General features: G+C 37.6%; 1 protein-coding gene across 2 annotated transcripts in view; it reads left to right on the forward strand.

Moving 5' to 3' along the window:
• The first annotated feature begins 928 nt into the window (after positions 1–928).
• LOC132118300 (peroxisomal membrane protein PEX14-like) overlaps positions 929–22,668 on the forward strand; it is a 70,432-nt gene continuing 48,692 nt past the window's right edge. For both annotated transcript variants that reach the window (XM_059528049.1, XM_059528050.1), the window contains exons 1-2: positions 929–1,066; positions 4,485–4,529. In XM_059528049.1, coding sequence (XP_059384032.1) covers positions 1,031–1,066; positions 4,485–4,529 — 81 coding nt within the window. In that variant the 5' untranslated portion in view covers positions 929–1,030. The remainder of the gene's footprint in view (positions 1,067–4,484; positions 4,530–22,668) is intronic.

Genomic DNA, 22,668 nt, shown 5'->3' on the forward strand with positions numbered 1-22,668 from the left:
TTCATGAATGTGCAGTACTTGTCTAATGTGCTGTGTTTGGTCAATATATTCATGTACTTTAACAATAAAAAAAAAGAAAAAAGAAAAACTGCATCGGAAATAGAAATGTTAAAAGTGTTTAAGATTGTGCCCAGCAGTGTCTAAGTGGTTCAAACAGAATCCAACGGTATGAACCATGTGTACCAAAATTGTGTTTTGTTAAATAATTGTAAAGTTTTTAATGAAGTGCTTCGTTTTCAAAAGATGTGAGATGTTCTGATACTTGTGTGTATGGAGATGAGCCTTGTTTTTTAAATTGTGTCTAATCGTAAAAAAAATATATATATATATATATACTGCATAATTGTCAACAATTACGAGTTGGAGGGTGTGTGCTACAGTAATTACAGTACAAAGAATAGTGAAAGTTCTCTCATCTGAAGTACTGCTACTATGTAATCTAATTGTAATGTGTAGGTATTGTAAAAACCCTGTAGATGAGCCTGCAGGTCAGCTTTCCTTATACTCATTCCATGCTCAAGAACATGTTCAACTATAATGATTATGATTTATATTTCATCAGCAACAAATGATCTTTGACCTCATCCCCTTCTTTCTTCTTTTCTCCTCCTACTTCCTCTTTGTCTTCCACTTCCCGGATTAATTTTTATTATTCTTCAAGTTATTTAGTTTTATTGTGTGTTTGTGTTTTCTAAATGAGAACATGGTAAACCTGTGCAAAATGATGCCGTACTTGTGTAGTTTTGCAGAAAACACTGAGCAAATTGGAACATGTGTGAAAGCAGGTGAAATGTGTTTAGAGAACTGTATGAATGGTTTGGGAAATTGTGTAAAATTAATCAGTTATAGTACTAGCAATCGAGAAAAAAACTGTTATATTCACTTTGAACTCGTTTCTTTTGTAACGAAGAGTTCAAAAGAACCGATCAATGCAAATGACTCGAACTTCGTATGAATAGTTCAGACTGAAGTAATCGAGCACCGGTGGAGTGTTAGCGTCCTTAGCATTCTGGCTAACAGCTCTGAGAAGATGGCATCCCAGGATCAACCTGACCACCAAAATCAGGTAGCTGATAACGTTCAGCCAGCTAACAACATGCATTAGATTTTTCTGCCGTGGATCTGCAAAGTAAATGCACGACTTGTCACGCTTTAATTGTTAATAAGCTCACAATCTGGCAGTCCCATGTTGTTTTGAAAAAGTTTTAGCTGGTTTGCTAGCGCCCTGTTCACTGTCTCGTCCATCCATACAGTAAGACAGATGTGTGACAGGTGCGGGCCACAGAGAATGGCGCATACGGGAGATTCCACTGCAGATATTAATGTGTCTGTCTCTGTGAAATAATACAAGCGATATATAGACAATTATCCAGTTATATTCAGTCAGGGTCGTTGACCCTGAAAACATGACACATTCATCCCTACATGTGCTCATATGTCTCAAAAAGATCAAAAAGATGTCTCAATAAAGATCTCAGTTTTATCGGTTTACAGCCGACATAATAGGTATTATTTATGGAATGTATCAGCAAAGAATTAAAGGGATAGTTCACCCTGTCATCATTTACCCAAATTCATGTTGTTCCAAACCTGTAACTTTGAAAAATAAGGGTATGTTAGATAGATATGATACTTTAGCATAATTCAGGGGTAATGCAAAATCAGTGATGTTAATGGGAGAGAAAAAAACAATACATTAATTTTAATTGCATTCTTAACTGTATTTGCATAAGAACGGATTGTCACACTTGTTTCAGACTGTGTGCTTATATATTTTATATTTGTTATAGTTTATAATAAAAATATATTTATAAATTATATTAATTGGTGATTTTGCACACATAAAATGTATCACATTCATTCTTATTAATACCCTACTTAAACTTTATTACTTATATTTTTCTTTACTCATCTTTATCTTCTAAAATTTTAAATCTGACTCATAATTTTAATTTTTTAAAATACTTTTAATTATTACAGCTTAAAATGTCTAAATAAATCAACAATGAATTAAAGAGATAACAGTCTTTCATTATATTTTAATTGGGACATAAGTCCTGATGATCGGCAGAATGACATCCTCAATCACTATTCATTTCCAATGCATCTTTTTTCCATGATTTGAATTTTATTTTTCTCAACTAATGACAGACTTTTCATTTTGGGACTTGTATTCTTGTAATTAGTGTAATGTCTCAGCTTTAAGGTAGTGATGCACCGAAATGAAAATTATGCGCCGAAACCGAAACCGAAAATTTAGGATGCCTTTGGCCGAAAACCGAAACTGAAGCCGAAAATGGCTTCTTTTAAAAACGTATATATATATTGCTTGGATTTAATGGATCTGAATTGAAAAATCACAATATAATAATCAAACTTTTATTAAAAGTTACATAACAAAACATAAAATATTTTTAACAATAAATATAAATAATAATTATTCTTCAAGTTTTATGTTCCATCAAATAAAATAGTTTTTTAAAAATTGTGCAAAGAAAAACCACAATTTTGGAGATTTTGGCAGAACAAATGCTAGGCTACATATTGCAACTTTGGTGTCCTCTCGTATAGGGCTGTCACTTTTGTGAAAAGAAAATCCTGTTCGATTTTTGAGACATAGGCAAAGTGTTCATTGAATCGTTAGTAAATTGCCTATATTTGGCGTTGATCCGTTTTTCAACGCCAAATATAGGCAAATCCACCGACAACTAAACAGGCATTAGGGCGAAGGTAAAGAGGGCGCTTGAGACGCGCACAAGTCAGCAATGTGGACTGCCATAACATCAATGAAAAACATTACTGAAGGCTACATTGATATTATGCACTAATAGGCTGTGTGTGTGTGTGTGTGTCAGAACCTGCAGTTGCTGTGTGACGCGCGTTCGCTGCGAGCGTATAGTGACGAGCTGGACGCGCTCCGAGAGAAGGCCGTTAAAATCGATTCCCTATTTTCGTTTTCGAAACTTGTGTTGGTTGGTCCGATCGATTGTGCAGCTTTTGTGACAAGCTTTTTTTGATTGTGACAGCCCTTTGACATGCTTAATCTTTGATAGGCAGACGCGTGATAACAGCTCGACCGTGAGTGAAACCTAAGCGCTTGCGCACGGATGAGAGGGGCGGTGACATTAATTTTCGGTTTACGTTTTCGGCTGTTTTTTTTATTTCGGCCCGAAACCGATAATGCCATTTCGGCCAAAAATTTTCGGCGGCCGAAATTTCGGTGCACCCCCACTTTAAGGTTAGGATGTGAATCATGCATGATAATTCCTGTGCATTTTTCTCTATTGAATACTGTTAATGGAAACATACGTTTTTCATAAGTACTTGCATAAGAAACCTACGAATGCTATGATTGTTCTAGATATGCTTATTTTTAATTAGTTTTTTTGAAAGTGTGTTGAGGATGTCTGGCCTGTATTCTGAAGTTGAGAACCATTGCAATCAGCGTGTCAAACCCTGTCGGTGTGTAGTGTGAAAATGACAGTTACAATAAATCTGTTGCCAGCTTCAGAATGTTTGCAGTGTTTGCAGTGTAAACCAGCCTAGAGAAAATCAGTGTGCTGATATTTGGCCTATTTTTGGGAGTAATTAAATGCCTTTAGTTACAATCAGGTTTTGACAATCTGCAGCTCATACATAGCAGATGTTGTAGCATAGACACTAAAATTAGAGCTTTGCTATAACACACACAAAAAAATTATATTAAAATGGCGAACAATTATTTTGAATTAATAAAATATTTCAATAATTATATAATAATTGCAATATTTTTCAGCTTTTATAAAAAAAAAGCAGTCTTTTTGAACAAAAATAATCTTGTTAAAAAAAACCCCATAACATTACAATGCTGATATATAACCTGTACTGTGTCCTTAAGCCTAACATTTAGCCCAAGGTTGCTTACAGAAGACTAATACATTACGTTGACAGTAAGTACATTTTTCTTAACAGAGTCAACTGAATAGCTAATTAGTAAATTAAATATCCTAATAGGAACCTTGCAGGCTTACTTAGTGCTCTAAAGTGGATCTAACAAATGGTATCATGCACTTATGAGAACCAAATCAGTGAAGAAACTGAAGAAACTCCAAGCCTAGTGCAACTGCACAATGAAGATAAAGGCAGGAGTATTACAGTAATCAGCAATGCAGTAAACTCTAAAGTCCGTCAAGAATTGTATTACAGTGTATAGACAGTCAGGGTTAGTGGAACTTGAGTTAAACATTCTAAATGTTTACTTTGTCATTTTTAATACAATCCTTGCTGTATTTTTTTTTTTTAACAAACAAAAACAAAATAAAAATATTTTGAATGGTAGTGTGCATTTCTAGCTCGGGATTGTGACACAGAATAACGTTAAATGCCCTTTTCTTTGGTTAGAGCTGTCATGTAGTGTCAAATACTGCACTGTAATATACTCATATGTATGCCATCGATTCTGCCACTAGATGGCGCTGTAACACAAGTCGTCTGTTCTCTTTCAGAACGCTGCTGCGGCCAGAGAAGAAGCGCCTCCAAGAGACGCGCTGGTAAGGGACTGTGAGTCTGACTAACCTGCACCCGTTTTATACCACTACAAACAGACTGTTAATGAATGGGTTTGCATTAACATTATTATTACCATATGTGTATAATAAAACAGAAAAGCATTGTTAGCAAAATGGGTATTGTTCTGCTTTTTGTTTTACCTGCTTTCTCCGGCAGAAGTAAACCCTATTTACACGCAGTGTATATAGGCGTTCTAATAATTAATTGGTCAAATTATAAGTATCAGGTTCAAGCATATTCTACAAAATGCTAACTTGTTGAACAATTATCAAATACAGCATAACAGGTAAATTGGGGCCTTTTACAGCATAGTTGAACATAAACATTAGATTTCATTAAAGCTATCTAGACTGGACATACACAGGTAGAACATTTCAGCTTTTAAATTTTTTATTTCATAAAACCTCTTCATCACATTGATCCCAATGTACTTTTATCATAAAAGAGCCTTTATAGTAACCAAACATTTTCTTACATCATGAAATATAAGCACAGCAGGGTAACATGCATCAGAGCTACAATTGTCATAATGATAGCAAACAAATCTTATACTATCGTAATTGTGTGTTTATTAGCTTCATGTTTTGAGTGTTTAAATGTTTCTCAGGGTCTGTTGTGGACAGAACAGAATGTAGAAGTTTAGGAGAAGCTTGTGATCGGAAGAGACAGGGCGGGTTATGAATATAATCATGTATGAATGACATGAACAGCAAATGAGTTTCCACTGAGTCATAACAGCGATTGCGGACTGAGACAGAAAAAAAACCATACAGAGACAGCACTGTAAGCAGCTGTTAATCAGTTGTTAATCAGATCACGCAATTCTGTGGAAAATGAATAGAAATTATGATTCTGTCAAATGAAATGCAAAGTAAACGTGTATCTAGATATCAATAGTTCATCAAATGTTCATCAAAACTTTTTTGTAAAATTATCTATGAATCAAATAAAGAAATATCCACAAGTTTCCACAAAAATATTAAACAGCGCAACTGTTTTCAGCATTGATAATAATAATGATAATAAATGTTTCTTGAGCACCGAATCAACATATTAGAATGATTTCTGAAGGTTTTTGCGACACTGAAGACTGGAGTAATTCAAGGATATAAATTAATTGTAATAATAATATTGCACAATATTATTGGTGAGCAACATTTTTCCAAAATATTAAAACATCTTACCAACCCTAATCTTTTTGAACTGTAACCTACGATAGAATGTACTTTTCAGCATGTCCAAGATGTCATCGACTGTGGTTATCTTTGACCATCATTTAGTATATGATTTGTTAGCAGGCGGTTTATTGAACAGCCTGGATATGAACTTGAGTAATCCTCACTCGTCCTCGGTAGCAGAACTGCTCTCTTTATTTTATTGCTCTTAAACTAGGAAGTTCTTGGATTATCTATGGCGCATTTACTATCATTGGACAATTAGGCTGTGTATTGTGCGGTTTTTTGTGATGTGATTTTCCGCTATGAATGATATCTAGCCATGCTCAAAGCACTGTCCTTAACAGCGGGGAAAAATGTTGATTATTAAGGCTTCTTGGCTTTCTAACTGCTTGACAAGTCCCCCTTTTTTTCCTCTGCTTTTCTCTTTTTGATGAGCTGCTCTTTCCCAGTTAAGTGGATTATTACAGCTCTGGATAATTCATGTCACAAGGCATTATTTGGATGGGGTGAATAATTGAAATCTGTGTCTGAAAGGATTTGATGTGGATGAGCGGAAGGGGAATAGCGGCAGGGCTGGAGGGAGGCTCTGAGCGCGAGTGCCGGGGTGTCAGGCTGGGGACACCAGTCACGTTAACAGGTTCTGACTCACCTCGCCGGATGGGCGGCCCTTGCTCCTCGGTGGCAGGCGACTCTGGCTGGAGTCTGAGCTGGAGCAGGTTTGGACCTGCGCTGCACTCTGGCCTGTCAGTCAAAGCCAGTACCAGTCCCGTTCAGGGTTGAGCTCTCGCCTCCAGGGACTGTCCTTCCTGGCCTGTCCCTCTCCCACACACTGCGCCCTACTTCATCATTTCTTTATTCAACCACCCCCTCACTTTTTCCTTTTCTTTCCTTTCTTCTCATTTCCTTTCCTTTCAGTTCTTTCCTTTCTCTGTTTCCTTCCTTCATTTCTTTTTCTTAGATATTGTTCTTTGCCCTTTCTTTCCATTTTCACTTTGATTTTAATGTCTGTATATTTCCCTTTCCCTTGTCTTTGCTTTTATATTTGTATATTTCCTGTTCCCTTTCTTTTTAATTTCTTTTACTTTTGTCTTCAATTTACTTTTCTACCTCTTCTTTTTCTTGTTTATTTAATTTCTTTGTTCCTTTTTTTCCATTTTCACCTTCATTTTCTTGTCCCTTTACATTTCACTTTCCTCTCATTTCTTTACATTTCCCATTGTCTTTTCCTTGTCTTTTTCCCTTTCCCATTCCCTTTCATTATCCTTTTCCTTTACTTTTCTGTCTGTTCTTTCTTTTTCTTGCCCCTTTCCTGTTTTCTTTTCTTTTTCTTTTCACTTTCATTTCCTTTTGCCTTCACTTTTACTTTTGCATTTCCCTTTCTTGTCCTTTCCCTTTTCTTGTAATTTCCTTTTTTTCTCCTTTTTTGGTTCCTAGTCTTATAACTTTTTTATTTCTTTACTTTTCTCTTTCATTTCCATTTGCCTTTCCATGGAGATTTTCCTCTTTATAATTTTTTTTCTCTCCTTTGTTATTTTTTTATTCAATTTCCTTTTTCCTTTTCCTTTCCATTTCTGTTACCTTTTCCCTGTCCTTTCCCTTTGTTCCCTGTCCCTCTTCCTTTTCCTTTCCTGTCCTCTTTCCTCTTTCTTTTTCCCAGTCTACACACCTGACAGTCACAACCATAGGCACATCAGTCCGTGCATTAATTATATTATAAACTCCAATCTAAGTAACATGCCTGAATTTACATGTAGCAGTAAAAGCCAAAGCTTTAACCATATACTCAGGCTCGGAGGAGTTAAACATCAACCCAACAAATCCCCTCAGGCTGTCAGAGAGCCATGTTTGTCAGCTCTCTTGTTTGCCTTTTAGACTTCTGTGGTGAGCTTTCTGCCTCAAAGGTGTGTGAAAGGTTAAATATCTTTCCCTCCAGTGGTGTTTTGCGGTACCCTCCTGCGATCTACCGCCAGTGACTGTAACGCTCAGCGTGTTGGCATGGTAACTGCCAGCTCCACGGGACGCGCTCCCATCCTCGCTCTGCCCGCTGGGGCTCCACCGTGCGCCCCAAATATCACTGGCCTCCTGTGGAAAGAGCGAGGGAGGCAGGAGCAGAGGGAGGAGGTGAAAGGAGGAGGGATGGGGAGGAAAAAAAGGAAAGTTGTCAGAAGAACATCCCGCTCTCGCCGCAACTTCAAAAGCTCCCCTTCCCCAGGATATTAAGCAACTGTGATGAAAAATTTAGCAAGCGTTAAATAAGGCGCTTTGAAGTGATCTGTTTTGGCTCGGCAGTCTCTGAATTTCCGGAGCCCCTCTGCTATCACCACAACGCTGGAAAAAAAGAAACAACACCCCCAAAGCCTAGGAATTGGGGTCTGCCTGACGAGATGCCAATGTTGAATTTGGCCATTGCGTTAAATTGGTGCTCATTTACATTATTTTCTTTATATCATACATCTTGCTGTTGCCTCTTGCCCTCTGGGCATTAGAGACACATCTGTTGCGCAAATGTTGGTTTTGAAATTTGCTTCCACTTTCCAGGGATTTGTTTAAAATAACACAGATGGTAGAAAGTATAGGTGATCCGCCATGAGCATTCATTATAGGTGAGGTTTGATCTATTGGTCGCTGTTGACATTTTGGGACTTGCGACTTTTGTTTCAATTTCTCTGGTTCCTGATTGCGAAACTTAAAAGTTAATTATTGAGGGAATGAGGGGTGGTTAGCCAGTAATAACCCAAAAGACTTACTCTGTGCTCACTTTCAAACTGTGCTGCAATTTAATTTGCCTGGGGATCCATCCTCGGACTTTTCTCTTTTTTGCCCCCCTTTGCTCATTACTTTAATTGTAATTGTAATCCTTTATTGGAGCTGTCTGCAGTAAAGGAGAGTTATGGGCCACAGAGATATTCCATGATTGTTGGGAATGATGGTCACTAGGTGGCGATGAGTGGGCAAATGAGGGGTCTCTCATTCTGATCAGATCTGACTGTGTTGATTGAAGCAGCACACCTTGGCAGAACATACTTTCTAGGGCTGCTCTGATCACGATCGGCCAATCGTTATGCGCATCTCGCCAGTAAAGCCGGTTCTCTAATCAGCGGTAAATTCCCTCAGGTGCGTGATTTCACATAGAGCAGCTGTTACTACACAGAGCCGTTGTTAACTGAGAAGATGCGCAAATCCACGTTCATTTTCAGCATTTTTTTTGTGCATCTTCTCAGTTAACAATGGCTCTGTGTAGTAACAGCTGCTCTATGTGAAATCACGCACCTGAGGGAATTTACCGCTGATTAGAGAACCGGCTTTACTGACGAGATGTGCATTAATGATTGGCCAATCGTGATCGGAGCGGCCCTAATAATTTCCAAAAGTATCGGTGCCCAGTCTTTTTCCTGTTCTATGCGTCTATGTTTTGGATGGAAGAAGACCATGCTGTCTGCACTAAACCCTTATTTACATATACCTTGCAAAAATTCCAAAAGGGTCAGTTAACATTTTTTTTAAAGAAAGCAATGCTTTTTTCCATTTTTTAATTATTAGTATTATTTTTTTGCAAAGGCAAATTTGATTTACAAATTACAGACATTTATAATGTTACAAAAGATTTCAGTCTCAAATAAATGCTTTCTGTTCATCAGAAAATCCTGAAAAAATGTTCAACGTTGATAAGTGTCTCTTGAGAACCAAATCAGCATAATATATCAAATTTTAATTTAACAAATAAATAGTTTAAATAAAAAAAGTACCAAAAGAAATAAAATAAAATTTTTATTATTTAGGTAAATGTGACACTAAAAACAGAAATAATTAATATAAAAAATTAATATATTAATTAAAAAAATTAATATATAATATATAAAAATTCTATATAATACAATTTATTAGTTCATCAATGCGACACTGAAAACTGAATTTTGTATTTTATATATATATATATATATATATATATATATATATATATATATATATATATATGCATTATGTTTATGCATTATGTTTATTACATTAAAATATATATAGAAATTCTATATAATACAATTTATTAGTTAATCAAAGTGACACTGAAAACATAATTTTTATTTAATTATATATATATATATATATATATATATATATATATATATATATATATATATATAATTATAAAGTCAATATAAAGCATAAGGTAAAAATAAGTCCGAATATCTGACCCCAAAAAAAAGAATATTTGCTGAAACTACTAATATGCTCATACAGATGCATTTTGGAGATGTATAAATAGGTTGAGGAATTACTGACCTCAAATCACATGTGTTTGTGTGAGATGTGGAAGTTTATTTAGTCTTGTTGCAATTGGCACTGTCTTGTCCTGAGCTGTTTGAGCTTGTGGTTAATGATACAGGAAAGGCCTGCGGTTTTATTGTTGCTGTGTTGCACTTTTCCGCCCCCCACCAACCTTGTCCCAGCCGCCTTGAACGGGCTCTGTATGAATTCTCACTGTCACTTCCAAGGACGAGCGGCAAAGGGTCAGCTAATTGCTTTTATAATTATGATTTCACGTCAGATTTATCGTGCATGCTTGAAGTCTGCAGATCAGCGGCTTCGGAAAATGTGTTTACAGCTCTCGGCTCGACTCGTTCTCCTGTTTCAGTCCTTCTTTTTGACTCAATTTACCAGATTAGAGGTGAATAGATGAGACCTGGCTTCCTCTTCAAGCCCCAGTGTGTATAATTTCAAAACTCCATCTGTAAAGTCCCCTACTGAATGTGTTTGTTTACTGCTGTGAAATGCTCATTAAATGACCGAGGGATGACACAAACCAGAAATCCCAGTTTTGCATTTGAACCGTGAAATGGCATCTCTCCAATCCTCATTTGTTTTCGGCCTGACTCTATGACACTAGTCTGAATGACTGTGTTATTTAGCCTCTTTTATAGTAGTTTCCATAACTGTAAACGGTTAGTTTTGATGTCGGTCATATATGTATTTTTTTCTGGTTCACTTTGAAAAGGCAGAGCAGATAAAGTCGAGTGGCGCCCAGATTTCTTTACATTGTGGTTTTGGTCTCATGTGTGCCGTTGGACCAGATTTCTGGAGCCGGTCCCCCTGAGGCCAAATTCAACAGATTTATGGCCGGACATCTTCCCACATGAAAAGCCCATTTTTTTTCTTTTAATGTTCTTCTTTTGTGTGTGTGTGTGTGAATTTTGCTTTACAATCTGTTAAAGGGGTCTTTTCTTTACTGATATCAGATCTTGCTGCTTTCTTTTGATGTTTCTCTTGCCAAAGTCTTTTGACATTAGGTAAAGTCAAAATTCAAAGATATCAGCATAAAAAACTATCAGCTAAACTGATCTCAGCATCAAGAGTTTAAGATATGTTTCCAAACATGTTATTATGTTACATCATAGTGACTGTCGCCTCCTAATGATTACTGTCAAGGTGCAACAGTGCAATGATGGTACGCATAGAAAGTGAGATCCACACATTTGAGACCATTTTGTGGAGTTAAATAACATACATAAATAATCTACATAAATAACTAATAATAATGGACTCAAGTCGCATTATTATAGACTTCAGACTTGACTCCAACTCAAGGAAAAATTACAAATTTTTAAATCAACTCGAGTCTTTAATCCTTAAATAACCAATACTCAAAAGGCGGATGGCATCCATGGGACAGCAGCACCATTTTAAGTGTATTTCTTCTATATCTTCTTATATTTTTATTAAAAGCCAAATGCGCTCCATTCAGGCCCTTTCAGCTCTGTGCGCTTTCTCTCTCTCTCCGGATATACGACTGCACCAAGTTTAGAACTGCGGATGATGCTGTTATTTTAACATCTACAGAAACAACCACACACAGCACAAAACAACAATGCTGCAAATATAGTTATACTGTGGAGAAGAAAATAAACATTTAATAAAACAATTATTATTTAAACTCCTAAAAGAACTAATTGGAGTAGTTTGATGCAACGTATTAGGTTTACCTGAACAATATTGTCCAGTGTTAGAGTGAGGACAAAATAAATAGAAGCATTTAAACTCCAACATGGAGAAGTCTGATGTAACACATAATAACATACTCACTGTCCAGTAGAGTAAAGAGAAAAAAATCAATGGAAACATTTAAACTACTGAAAGAACAAAACAGTTTGGTCATGGTTATATCCACGGGTGCTGCGGATAATTCACGGGTCGTGTAATAAAAAAAAAATGCATCCTGATTATTTGTGGGTGGGTCACAGGTGGATAAAATAAATCATAAATGATGCAAATATTAACTACAATTTTTTTTTAAATAGTTTTTTTTCATCAAGCATTGTGTGTTTGTGTGCGTGTTCATTCGCCAGATGAAAATAAATATTGTGGGTATTCATTTGGAATCAACCTTTTACAGATCACAATACAAGCGGGCGAAGTCTCATGTTACCATTGTCACGATCACGGATGACAACATCTTGGATCGACACTGTTCATGTATAGCAGACGAAATGTAATTCATGTAATTGAAGCAAACAATTCAATTATTTACATGTAAACTAGTTTAATATGAAGAGACAGTGAAATGTAGACCTTCGTTTATGTGTTTTTGCCCTACACTGTACAAGACACGAGAACAGTCCGCTATTTAGGTTCGTATGAACTCACTAACTTAAACGTTTGCTAATTTTAGCCAGAGATACCTTGTTAAAGGACAAGATGGGACATTTAGCTCTGTTTTGTTTGGGATTAGGAAATAGAATAAAATAAATTTGATTGCTTATTCTCTCAGGATAACTGGAAATAGTGTTAAAAGTACCCCAGGCACATCGTTTTTCCATTTTTTTAAGCATAAACACCATAAAAATGTTGCGATCTTCCAATGTGTCTTTATGCTGCTGAAACCTACACATGTTCAAGTTCCACTCCCCGTGCAACTGATACTCGACTGCCATTGGCTCATCTGCATTTGAGGGGAGGGGCTTACTGATAGGTCAATTCTGTCCATGTTTTCTGCATTCAGGAAATTTTAGGACCCTACTTGCATGAGCTGCTTTTGTCTCTTTTATTGGCTGTAGTTTCTTAACTTCAGCTGTAGTTTCTGACATCCAGCATTTTGTTTGTTTGGTGTTCCTGTGGGACGATTCATAAGAGTTGTCAGGTGACTCAAAGCTATCAGCTCAAGGAAAACAATTTAAACTGACTAGGTCACCAGTGTCTCTGGTTATTTGTCCATTTCTTCCGATGACCGCCTATTTCATCAGAACGAGGCTTTGCCACTCTTCAGACACAAGCTTTCATGATAGTTTTTGTGTTTGCCTGCATAAGCTGGTAATTAAAGTTTCTCTTCAGTTTGACCGCAGAGAATGTTTGTTAGGAAATTGTGTTGACATCTAGCCTGTTAAACATTACAGTCTGTGTCATATTGTTCTCAAAGCCAAGATCTTCCAAGCCAAATACCACTTGCTTCATCTTATTTCCTTTTACGGCCTGTCAAAATGACTGAGAATGTCTCGAATTTAGGAAATTGTGGGTTATAGCCCATTAAGTTCTCCAAGGTTCCTTAATTAAATCCTCTTTTATGATGTGCGTCTCTGTTTGTCAGCGAGTATTTCTCTCCTTCTGCTCCTTTTGCTTCCATGTGTCTAGATTAATTTTGTATGACATAGTTTAACGTTACACTGTCCTCCTTTCACATTGCTCGGTGACCTGATGAGGTTGGGACACACTGCCTTGGGAACACGTGGTTTATTTCCAGCGTTTTCCTTCTGACGGCCGCAGTTTGCCAACCGCATTGAAGGCAGACTTTAACTGAACTCTTTGATCAGTCAGAAATCAATAAAACATAATTTATACTTGCGCCGTAATTTGTAAAATCTCGGCAAATATATTAATGCTAACAGAATGGCATGTACAGATCTGTAATTTCTCGTTTTGCTGTAGCCTGCCGAACTGTGTTATTATACATTCGCCCGACACGATGATGGAAATATGACAGGATTTTAATTATAGCGTAGCCGTGTTTTTAAAGAGCATGGAAGGAGATCTGTGACACCAGTTTGGCTTGCGCTTTGTAATTACTTCCGTTTGATGTGAAGGTTCTCCTTGGCGGCAGATATGAAGAGTAGTATAGCATGTGATGGAAAGAGAGAGACTCGCCATATGACTGACGATCAGGTCGAATCAGCGACTGCCTTCACATGCACACGTCCCCCTCTGCCTCCAGTGTCACTTTCAGGGCATAATTACTCCAAGTTGTGTTGATTAGTCTAAGAAGCAATTATGCCAGTTTTTCCGCTGCAAATGAGGAGACATGATGGCCCCCTGATTGACAGGAAACATCTCTGCTTTAATAAGTAAATGACTATGGTAATGCAGGTACAGAGAGCCTTTGATATGTCAGCATCTTTTTTGTTGCAGGCCCTGTCCCTGAGATTTTAATGAACAGGAGTAAGACTAAAGCCCAGTGTTTCTGACTCCCAGGATCTGTCAGGAGGACCGACCGGCAGGCAGCGTTTCGTTTGGAAATGCCTAGCGCTGACAGCGGCTTCTCTGATTTCTGTGAGCGTTTGATCAAATGAATAAGGCAAAACGGAAAAGAGCATCTCCAGGGTGCTCTGCGAAAGCCAAATTTTTCTAGATGTACCTCTTTGAAGTGCGCGATTGTTTGGAAGTCTAGAAATCAGAGAAAAATGCGATGTAATTGACACATTGGGACTGTTCTTTATCTGCCTGCGCAGTAAGTTATTAGCTGTTAATTCATCTGCCAACTCCCCTGCAGCGCCCGTTATTTGTTTAAATGGAAGGATTCCCATGGTGCATTTGTAACTACACTGCTGAAATGCTCCTCTCTATAATTATTTAACATTACACGCTGACTTATAGTGGTTATCGGTGCTGGAATATTAACATGGGATGGGGCGAGGCAGTTTAATCACGACTGAGACTTTGGGCCAGAGTTGTGTTTAGGAGCGCATGGGTTTGCTATGATCTGCTTTTGAATGCTATGGCTAATGTTCATTTCTTGTATAATAAAACTTTTAAAATCTGGCCTGATTTGAAGGTGTTGGAAAAAATCTCTTCCAGTAAGACAGAAAGGCTTGTCAAAGACCCTCTGATTGTCCCCTGCTTCTCATTCAGTAGATGCAATAAGACGGCAATGTGCTGAAAAGAAGTACGTGTAATGAATCACTTAGGTAATCTACTGTTCTTTTCTCGAGTTCACTCCATGGTATCTTACTCTACTATACCAGCTTAGACTTGTCTGTTATTGTAAGAGTACTGTGCTGTACTTTACTGAAGTTTAGTCTAGGGCTTTTAAACTGGGGTTAAATAACCCACAGGGAACCACAAGGGGGTGCTATTTATTTTATTTATTAATTTGTTTATGTATAGAACTTCAGTATAAAATACAAAATGTTAACATGCCAGATTATTGCACCATTTCATTATTATTGCACCTTCTCTGCTGGGGGGTGCATGAAAAATTTGCTTTAATATAATGGCAATTATTTAATAACTTTTTTATTGTCGAAACACAGTATAAATGCAGAAGAATTTTCTTGGCATCAACAAGTTTGAAAACTCCTGACCCAGTGTACTTTACTCCAGTGTTGTCTGTTTTACTGTCGTTTAGTGTAGTCTGCTTTACTTCATTGTAATCTACACTAGTGTACTGTACTCTTGTCCATTGTGCTTACTCTAGTTTTCTCCTCCAGTGTACTGTATGGTACTTTAATTTGCTCTAGTCTTCTTTGCTCTGCCCTTAACAGAATTCCCATACAAGCCTGCATGCACAGCCTTTTATACATTATTCCACACTTTTTATTCTGATTGTAGGTAGTCACTTTATGGATTAGTTCATAAACAGGACGCCCGCCCCTCGAATAACCTCCGCGGGCACACACGCGTGTACCATCGCATAAATGTAATAGAATCATTTGCCCCAGCACTCTCAATCCCGCGCCGTAATTTATGCGGATTGAATAAGTGCTGTATTGTGGAAAAGCGCGAGTGGACCAAACACTCATTTGTCACCTCTAATAAATGTTGGAATGTAAATTATGAAGTTATGCTTCAGATGTAAATGCACTTTGTTTCAGTCTCTTAATGCAGAGGCCCCCTCGCCAATACATTAAGAAAGTGAGTGAGGTCGGCCGAGAGAGAACATAAAAATTCAGTCTGTTTTCACAATCAATAATAAGCTCAAAAAGGCTCAGATGGAGGAACATTATGAAATATTTGAAGTCGACTTCATAAATTATTGCTGGAAAACTGGCATGTACACTAAAATGTAAATACATTAATGTTATTAATAATGAAGTGACTAATAGTTCTATCAAGACTGTAATAGCTGTTTAATAGAACGTGACAGCAAGAATATATTGCACTTCGCTCTCTGAGATGGGACGGCGTGGGACATTCATCAGCGCTCGTTCAAATACACTATTTTGATTATTTTGTTCAACTAATTGCCCGCCCCCCTTCAAACCCAACATCTTGCCCCCTCAAAGGGAAAAAAACGAGTAATAGATATTAATTAATATGTGTCAGTTTTAACCAGTTTGATGAAAAATAATGTAGAGAAGATGCTAATAGGCTTCTTGTTTCTCTCTGTGTGGTGCTGGGAGATTACAGATTTAACAAGCCAATCAGGAATCAGTCAAGTGAGCTGCATTATGGCATATAAAAGTTCTTATGGAGTGAATGAGCTCTGTAAACGTACAGAAAGGTGCGGAAAATGGTAATAAGGTATAGAAAATTATAGCATTAAATACCTAAAAAAAAATATAGCAGTTGAAGTTGTTGTGTAATTAATATAAGGGCTCATATGCACCTGTTGCTGCCTCTTTTGTGAGCACTAGGGGCTGCTAGAGACTATTATAGATCTGTACCTGTTTCTCTCAAAGTAAATCCCCTCTGAGTGCCTGTAACTATGCATTTTATAGGTCTCGGAAGGGCAAAGGCGCTGCTTGAACTTGTTTATATAAAATCGCAGTTGCCTCTGGGCTCTAGTAAGTGCAGTGTTGAGTCAGGTATGCTATACAAGCCAAAAAATACTTCACTGTCCGTCTGAGGACTCGCATGTATCCATATAAACCACCATTTTTTTTTAAATCTTTGTGTATCATCACGGGCCCAATCTTAGATTAGTGCTGTATTATTAACATTTCTTACAAGTCACAAAAACAGCAAGAAACAGGAACCCGCATGTATCTGCTAGCTGCTGGCAGCCCTGCCAAACACCTGGACTAGCGGCCCGAGGGCTTTTAGTGTTGTGACAACAAGAGAATGACGGACAAGCCTTAACACTCAGGATAGCAATAAGTGTGGCACATGTCACGTTTTGGGTGGGCTGCCTGATTAATCAGCGACGGTCACTTCTGTGGAGAAGCTGGTCGTGAAAGAGTTTGGGAAGAGATGAGAGTTGTCAGCAGCCTTTTTGTGTAGTATTAATTATATGACTTGCTTCTATTGTTGCTATATTTTCTTCAAGCTGAAAATGAAAAATCATTATTTACTCATTCTCATCTTGATTCAAAAGCTGCATGACGTTCTTTCTAGGATCTCAAAAGGATACATTTTGAAGAATGTACAGTTAATTTTCTTTCCCCCATGCAATTACAGTAAATGGGCACTGAAGAACTCAGAAAAAAAATGATGAATCAAAAGTGAAAGTAAGGACAATTATAATATTGCAGAAGAATTTTATTTAAAATAAATGCAGTTCTTTCAAACTTTCTTTTAATAAAAGTAGACTAGAGACTAGAGTAATGCTGAAAATCAGATTTGCATTACAGGAATAAATTACATTTTCAAATATTCAACAATACTAAACATATTTTTAAATTGTAATAGTATTATTTTGTATTTTTGTATAAATAAATGCAGCCTCGGTGTGCATAGGAGACTTTTTTCAGAAACGACCCTGGATCTGAACTTTTGAACGGTAGTGTGTTGTTGTAAAACAGATTTTTGAATTCTGATTCAATAAGCTGTATGCAAAGCTGTTGAAAAACAATTCTACACATGGTGATTTTGCATGAGGTGGAAATAATGACATAATTGTAGTTTTTGCATGAAATATTCCTTTAAAGGAGTTGGGGAGAGAGCAAGAGAGGAGGACAACAGTCCCGAGGGACTACGCGGAGAGGTATTGTCATGTGTTTTTCTCAGTCAAGGTCGGCAGGAAATGTCAGAGCAGGTGTGTGTCTGTCAGTGAGTGGCCTGCCAGCGCAGCCCCTGGGCTCCAACACGCCATGCTGTGACACTGGAGCAGGACTCACACTCACACACACAACCACACACACACGTCTGGATCCTCATGCCCCATAAAGCCATTGCGGGTCACCTCCGGGCACAGCAAAGACTCACGTAGAGTCTCACGTATTGAGCACATATTGCATCTGATACTGCAACAAAGCAATTCTAGATTGCAATAACCAACGTGTTCAATACTGTTTACTGTGTTTAAAGAAAATGAAAATTCTGACATCGTTTACCCTCACCCTGTCTGTTTTTTATCTCAATGAGTCAGTGAGGTTCAGTATTGTTTTGGACACCACTGACTTTCGTAGCTTGGACAAAACCATCGTCTTTTGTGTTCCACAGAATAAAGACTAAGTCAAACATGTTTTGAATGACAAGAGGATGAAAATTCTGGATGAAACTTCCCTTTGAAAGCCAGTCTGATCTGTCAATCTAGTTTGAACTCTTGCGTGTGATCAGATCTCCGCTTGTTCATTCCATTGTGTTTTGGTGTTTTTCATGGTTATTGTTGCTTGGGCAGGGTCAAGAGGGTTTTTAAGCAAGCTGATCTGATTTATATGCAGGTTTGAGAACAGGGCTGGGTGGCACCATCATACCGCAGACATGCTTTGGGCAATTATGCAGTAAAACCTGTACATTCTGGCTGAATCTTTAGAAATGTACGATTATTCTCGCAGACAAGCATTTCTCAGATTCTGTGGCTTCAGTTGAGTAACAGCAATTCTCCATATGAGTCAACAAGCATAAATCACTCTGCCACGCTTTTATTTTCTACCCCATTCCAAATCATTTTGCAAGCAAAACAAAACAGCTTTTTTTAAAATGCAATTTCAGTCACTATGATAATTAAAATGTTCCAGTTTGTTCTGATGCCCTAAATTAAAACTGGAAACCTGAATTGTTTTTTTTTTTATTAGTTTTCCGTGCTGCTGTGGTTTGAAGAAGGTTTAATCTCACTGGTGAATTAAACACTTAATGCTCTTCTCGGTCATGTGACCCTATTTGTGGTCTGAGTATCTCTTTAAATGCAAGCTCCGTTGTCATCTAATTGTTCCTGACAGCTCTGACTATCACACAGCCGGGGAGGCCTGTCGGTTCCTTCGAACGAGCCCTGTTGTTGCTGATCTTCCCTTTGAAGCCAGTAGATGGTGGTATTCATCTTCTGAGATGTACCCAGAGAGCCGTGGGAGGCCAGGTGCCCTGTCTTTGTCTCTTTCCTTGTCTGATCTTACTTCTTTAAACTTTCTCTGCCTTTTACCTCCTTCTATATAGCTGTATCTTCCATACCGTGCATTTTTGTTATGCTTGACACATCATTTTTCGAGTCAACATCAAGTTGTTTCCATCTCCGCCACTCTCAGATTAATTTAGAGGAGGATCATCGAGCAAAAGGGTCACACCACCAATTCCTCACCTTTTTCAAGACCGCAAAACTGTTGATCCGCAACATGCAATAAGCTATTGAATGCAAGCCGTCGTGAGATGATAATGTCACCGGAATGTCACAATCTGTCTGCCGCTGTCGTGGCCGTCCTCTTTCAGTGTCATATTGTGCTTATGCCTAATCAACTAACCAGCAGCGAGCACATTTTCCTTTTAATTGTCAACGTACTATTACGTCTGTAAGCTAGTTTGACGTGAGAGATGTTGGCACAAAATTGTACACTTTGATTTTGTGTGTATGTGTGTGTGATTATGGGTATGTGGGCGTCTGAAGAGGAGAGAGAAGACACTCGTCAGGGTTATGGCCGTCGTAGCTGACAAGAAGGCTCTTCCTTCGCCTCCATAAACCCTGCATTGTGCGGGTTGGACACGAGTGCGGCGTTGTTGCCATTGGTGCTGTTTTCATTTTGCTTCAATTAGCTAATTGGATGTGAAGGGTGGTAGTGTCTCTGAAAATGAAGGACAAGGATCCAGCGTCGGGTTTAAGACCGCCTTTGTGTTTATCGGTGAGATGGATCGCAACGTGTTATTAGGATGTGCCACTAAGTCATGATAGGCTGCTATTAATTTGTGCTCCGTTTCCTTTGGATTGTCTTGAAATCGGATGTTTGGGTTTTTTTTGCCCTCAGGTTTTGTTATGAATTGCAGTGGCTTTGAGTATGTGTGTGTGTTTACGCTCTGCTTATTTGCAACTCGGAGACATTTTGCACGGCCTGTCACCGAATGTCATCATTGACTGTAAAAGTAGAGGAAAAAAACGCCTCAAATTACAGGAAAGCAGCACTGCATTAAAGAACAAAGAGGATCGATGGCAGTACATTAAACTTTATACAATTGGGGGGGGGGGATTCAACTAATTAAAATTGATTACTCTTGCTTTGTAAAAGTGTTTCTGAATTAAATTATTGTATGAAAACATTTTGACCAATTGTGGAGCTGAGGAAGTATCCATTACTGGATTACTGCTGGAATATTTGCGGTGAGCCGGACAAAGTACAGTTTTTTTCCCCTTCACTGCCGAGTCCAGGGGCCACAGTTTCATCTTTCTGTCTCTTTCTCTATCATACACACATATTTCACTTTTTTTTTTTCATAGAATGCCCAAAAACAATGACCAAAAAAAAAAAAACGGAGTAATCATTTTTAAACTATATTGACCCTTAGACCACGAGATTACTGTTTATTTTATTAAGTGTAATTATTTATTAAGCAATATTAAATTAAATTTACTTTTGGCCAAAAAAAAACACATTAAATCAGCCATATGAACAATTCCGCTTTATAATGAAAATCTCTCGTACACATACACATTTTACGCTTTTAAAATGTTTTTTGTGAAGAAAGGGAAAAAAAAAACCTCAAGATTCCATTTTTTCTGTTACATGTCTAATTATAACTTCTTTTTTTTTTATTAAGCAGGTTATAGTCGACTTATTTTTCTGTTTCCCTGAGGAGATTAGATTAAATGAACATCCCAAAACTTGCTTTTTGTCAAAAATCTTTTAAGCATCTTTTAGCTTTGTGAACAAGTCTTATATCGAACACCTCGGTGAGCCGGTGAAGTGTGTCGGATGTGTAATTCCGGCACCACAGCCGCTCTGGCTCTCTCATTAGCGGAAACAAATGATCACATGAAAGCTGGACATATCTCCCAACAGTTAATAATAACGATTAAGATAAATTTGCCCCACATTAACAGAAATGTTTCCAGCAAATGCTCTGCTTTACCGTGTTCTATTGATTTGCATGTTAAGAGGAAATATTTCAGGTCTGTAATCGAAAGTATTGAGTACTAGTTAGGCTAGTGTTACAGATTAGCCTGGGCTGAGTGAGGCAAGTTGCTGGCAAACGTCTGTTTAATGTGCGCATGTGCATCTGTGTGTGTTCAAATGTGTGTCAGTGCCACCGTAAACCAGTTGAAAAGTTATCAATTTGTGTGTGCGTTTTTAATATGCGAATTGCTTAACATTAGGCTTAAAAAAATTCTGCTTCATAAGATGTTTTAAATGTATTCATTTATGCATTCATAATATTTCTTTATATTACAATATGTTGCTATATTTAATTTTCGGTTACTCCTGTGAGAGTGAAATGGCATGATATGCTGCTGATGTGATGAATTTGATAACTAAGAATGTTTTACAGGATTTCCACAATCATGGAAATATCATGGACATTCATAAGTGTGATTTTTAGTTATTTTTAACCTAATTCTGAAGTGTTTATTTGGCTAAAATCTGACTTTGTGAGTTTTTATGAATCATCAGGAACAACTGGAGCAGTCATGGAAAAAAATGTGGGAACCCTGGATTCTGAATCTCGTCCTGAAGGCTTTACTTATTTTCAAACCTTTGTAGATCGCATAACAGAACTCTCAACTGTCCTTTTCTCTGCTATTGTATCCGTTGTATTTTTTTGTTTTGTTTTGTTTTGATGTTAAAATTCGCCGTGACCTTTAAGTCGTCAAAGTTCAGAACATTCATAAAAAAATTGCCTCCACCGTGATTTGAATATCAGCACTGTAATCGCGGGTCTCTGCGCTCAATCCACTCGCAGCACATGGAAAATGTGTGTCGCTCTACTTTGTCATCAGTAATGGCTCTTTTTGCATATATCTATTTATCACGAATGTGACCTTTTGAAAGTGGATTTGGTTGCATAAGGAAGATGGGTAAAGGCATAACTGACTGAGATATTCCCTTTTCATGCACTTTTTTTCAGTAGTTCAAAGTCGTAAACAGACCGCACTGTTATGCTGAAGACCGATCGGAGTGACTGCTAAGATTTTTGTGATTATGATAAGGGGCAAGCAGAACATTTTAAAGGGATAGTTCACCCAAAAATGAAAATTCTGACATCGTTTACTCACCCTCGTGTCGTTCCAAAGCAGTATGAATTTCTTTCCTCTGTAGGGAAAAAACTATTGGTTTTTGTATGTTTCAGACTCCACTGTTTCAGACTTTTATTGCTTGTGTAAAAATTTTTGAAAGCAATCAAAAATAAAAATACATTTCTTCCTTGTTGAAATGGAATGTTCATTTTTAGGTGAACTGTACTTTTTTATGGGCAGCCATAGAAGATCAAATCTTCCAGAAATCATAATGAAAAGGAGGCAAAAGTGTGCTAAAACGCTGCTTTACGAAGCATGGTAAAGCTTTATTGATGTATGTAATGTCTGTGTCGTGTGGGTGTGAAGTTGATCAGTAAGAATTGATTTCATACTGCTGTTTTAGATGAACTCTCGCTCTCTGGTGCACACATG

The sequence above is a fragment of the Carassius carassius genome, chromosome 37 (assembly GCF_963082965.1).
Source record: "Carassius carassius chromosome 37, fCarCar2.1, whole genome shotgun sequence".
NCBI classification, from domain to species: domain Eukaryota; kingdom Metazoa; phylum Chordata; class Actinopteri; order Cypriniformes; family Cyprinidae; genus Carassius; species Carassius carassius.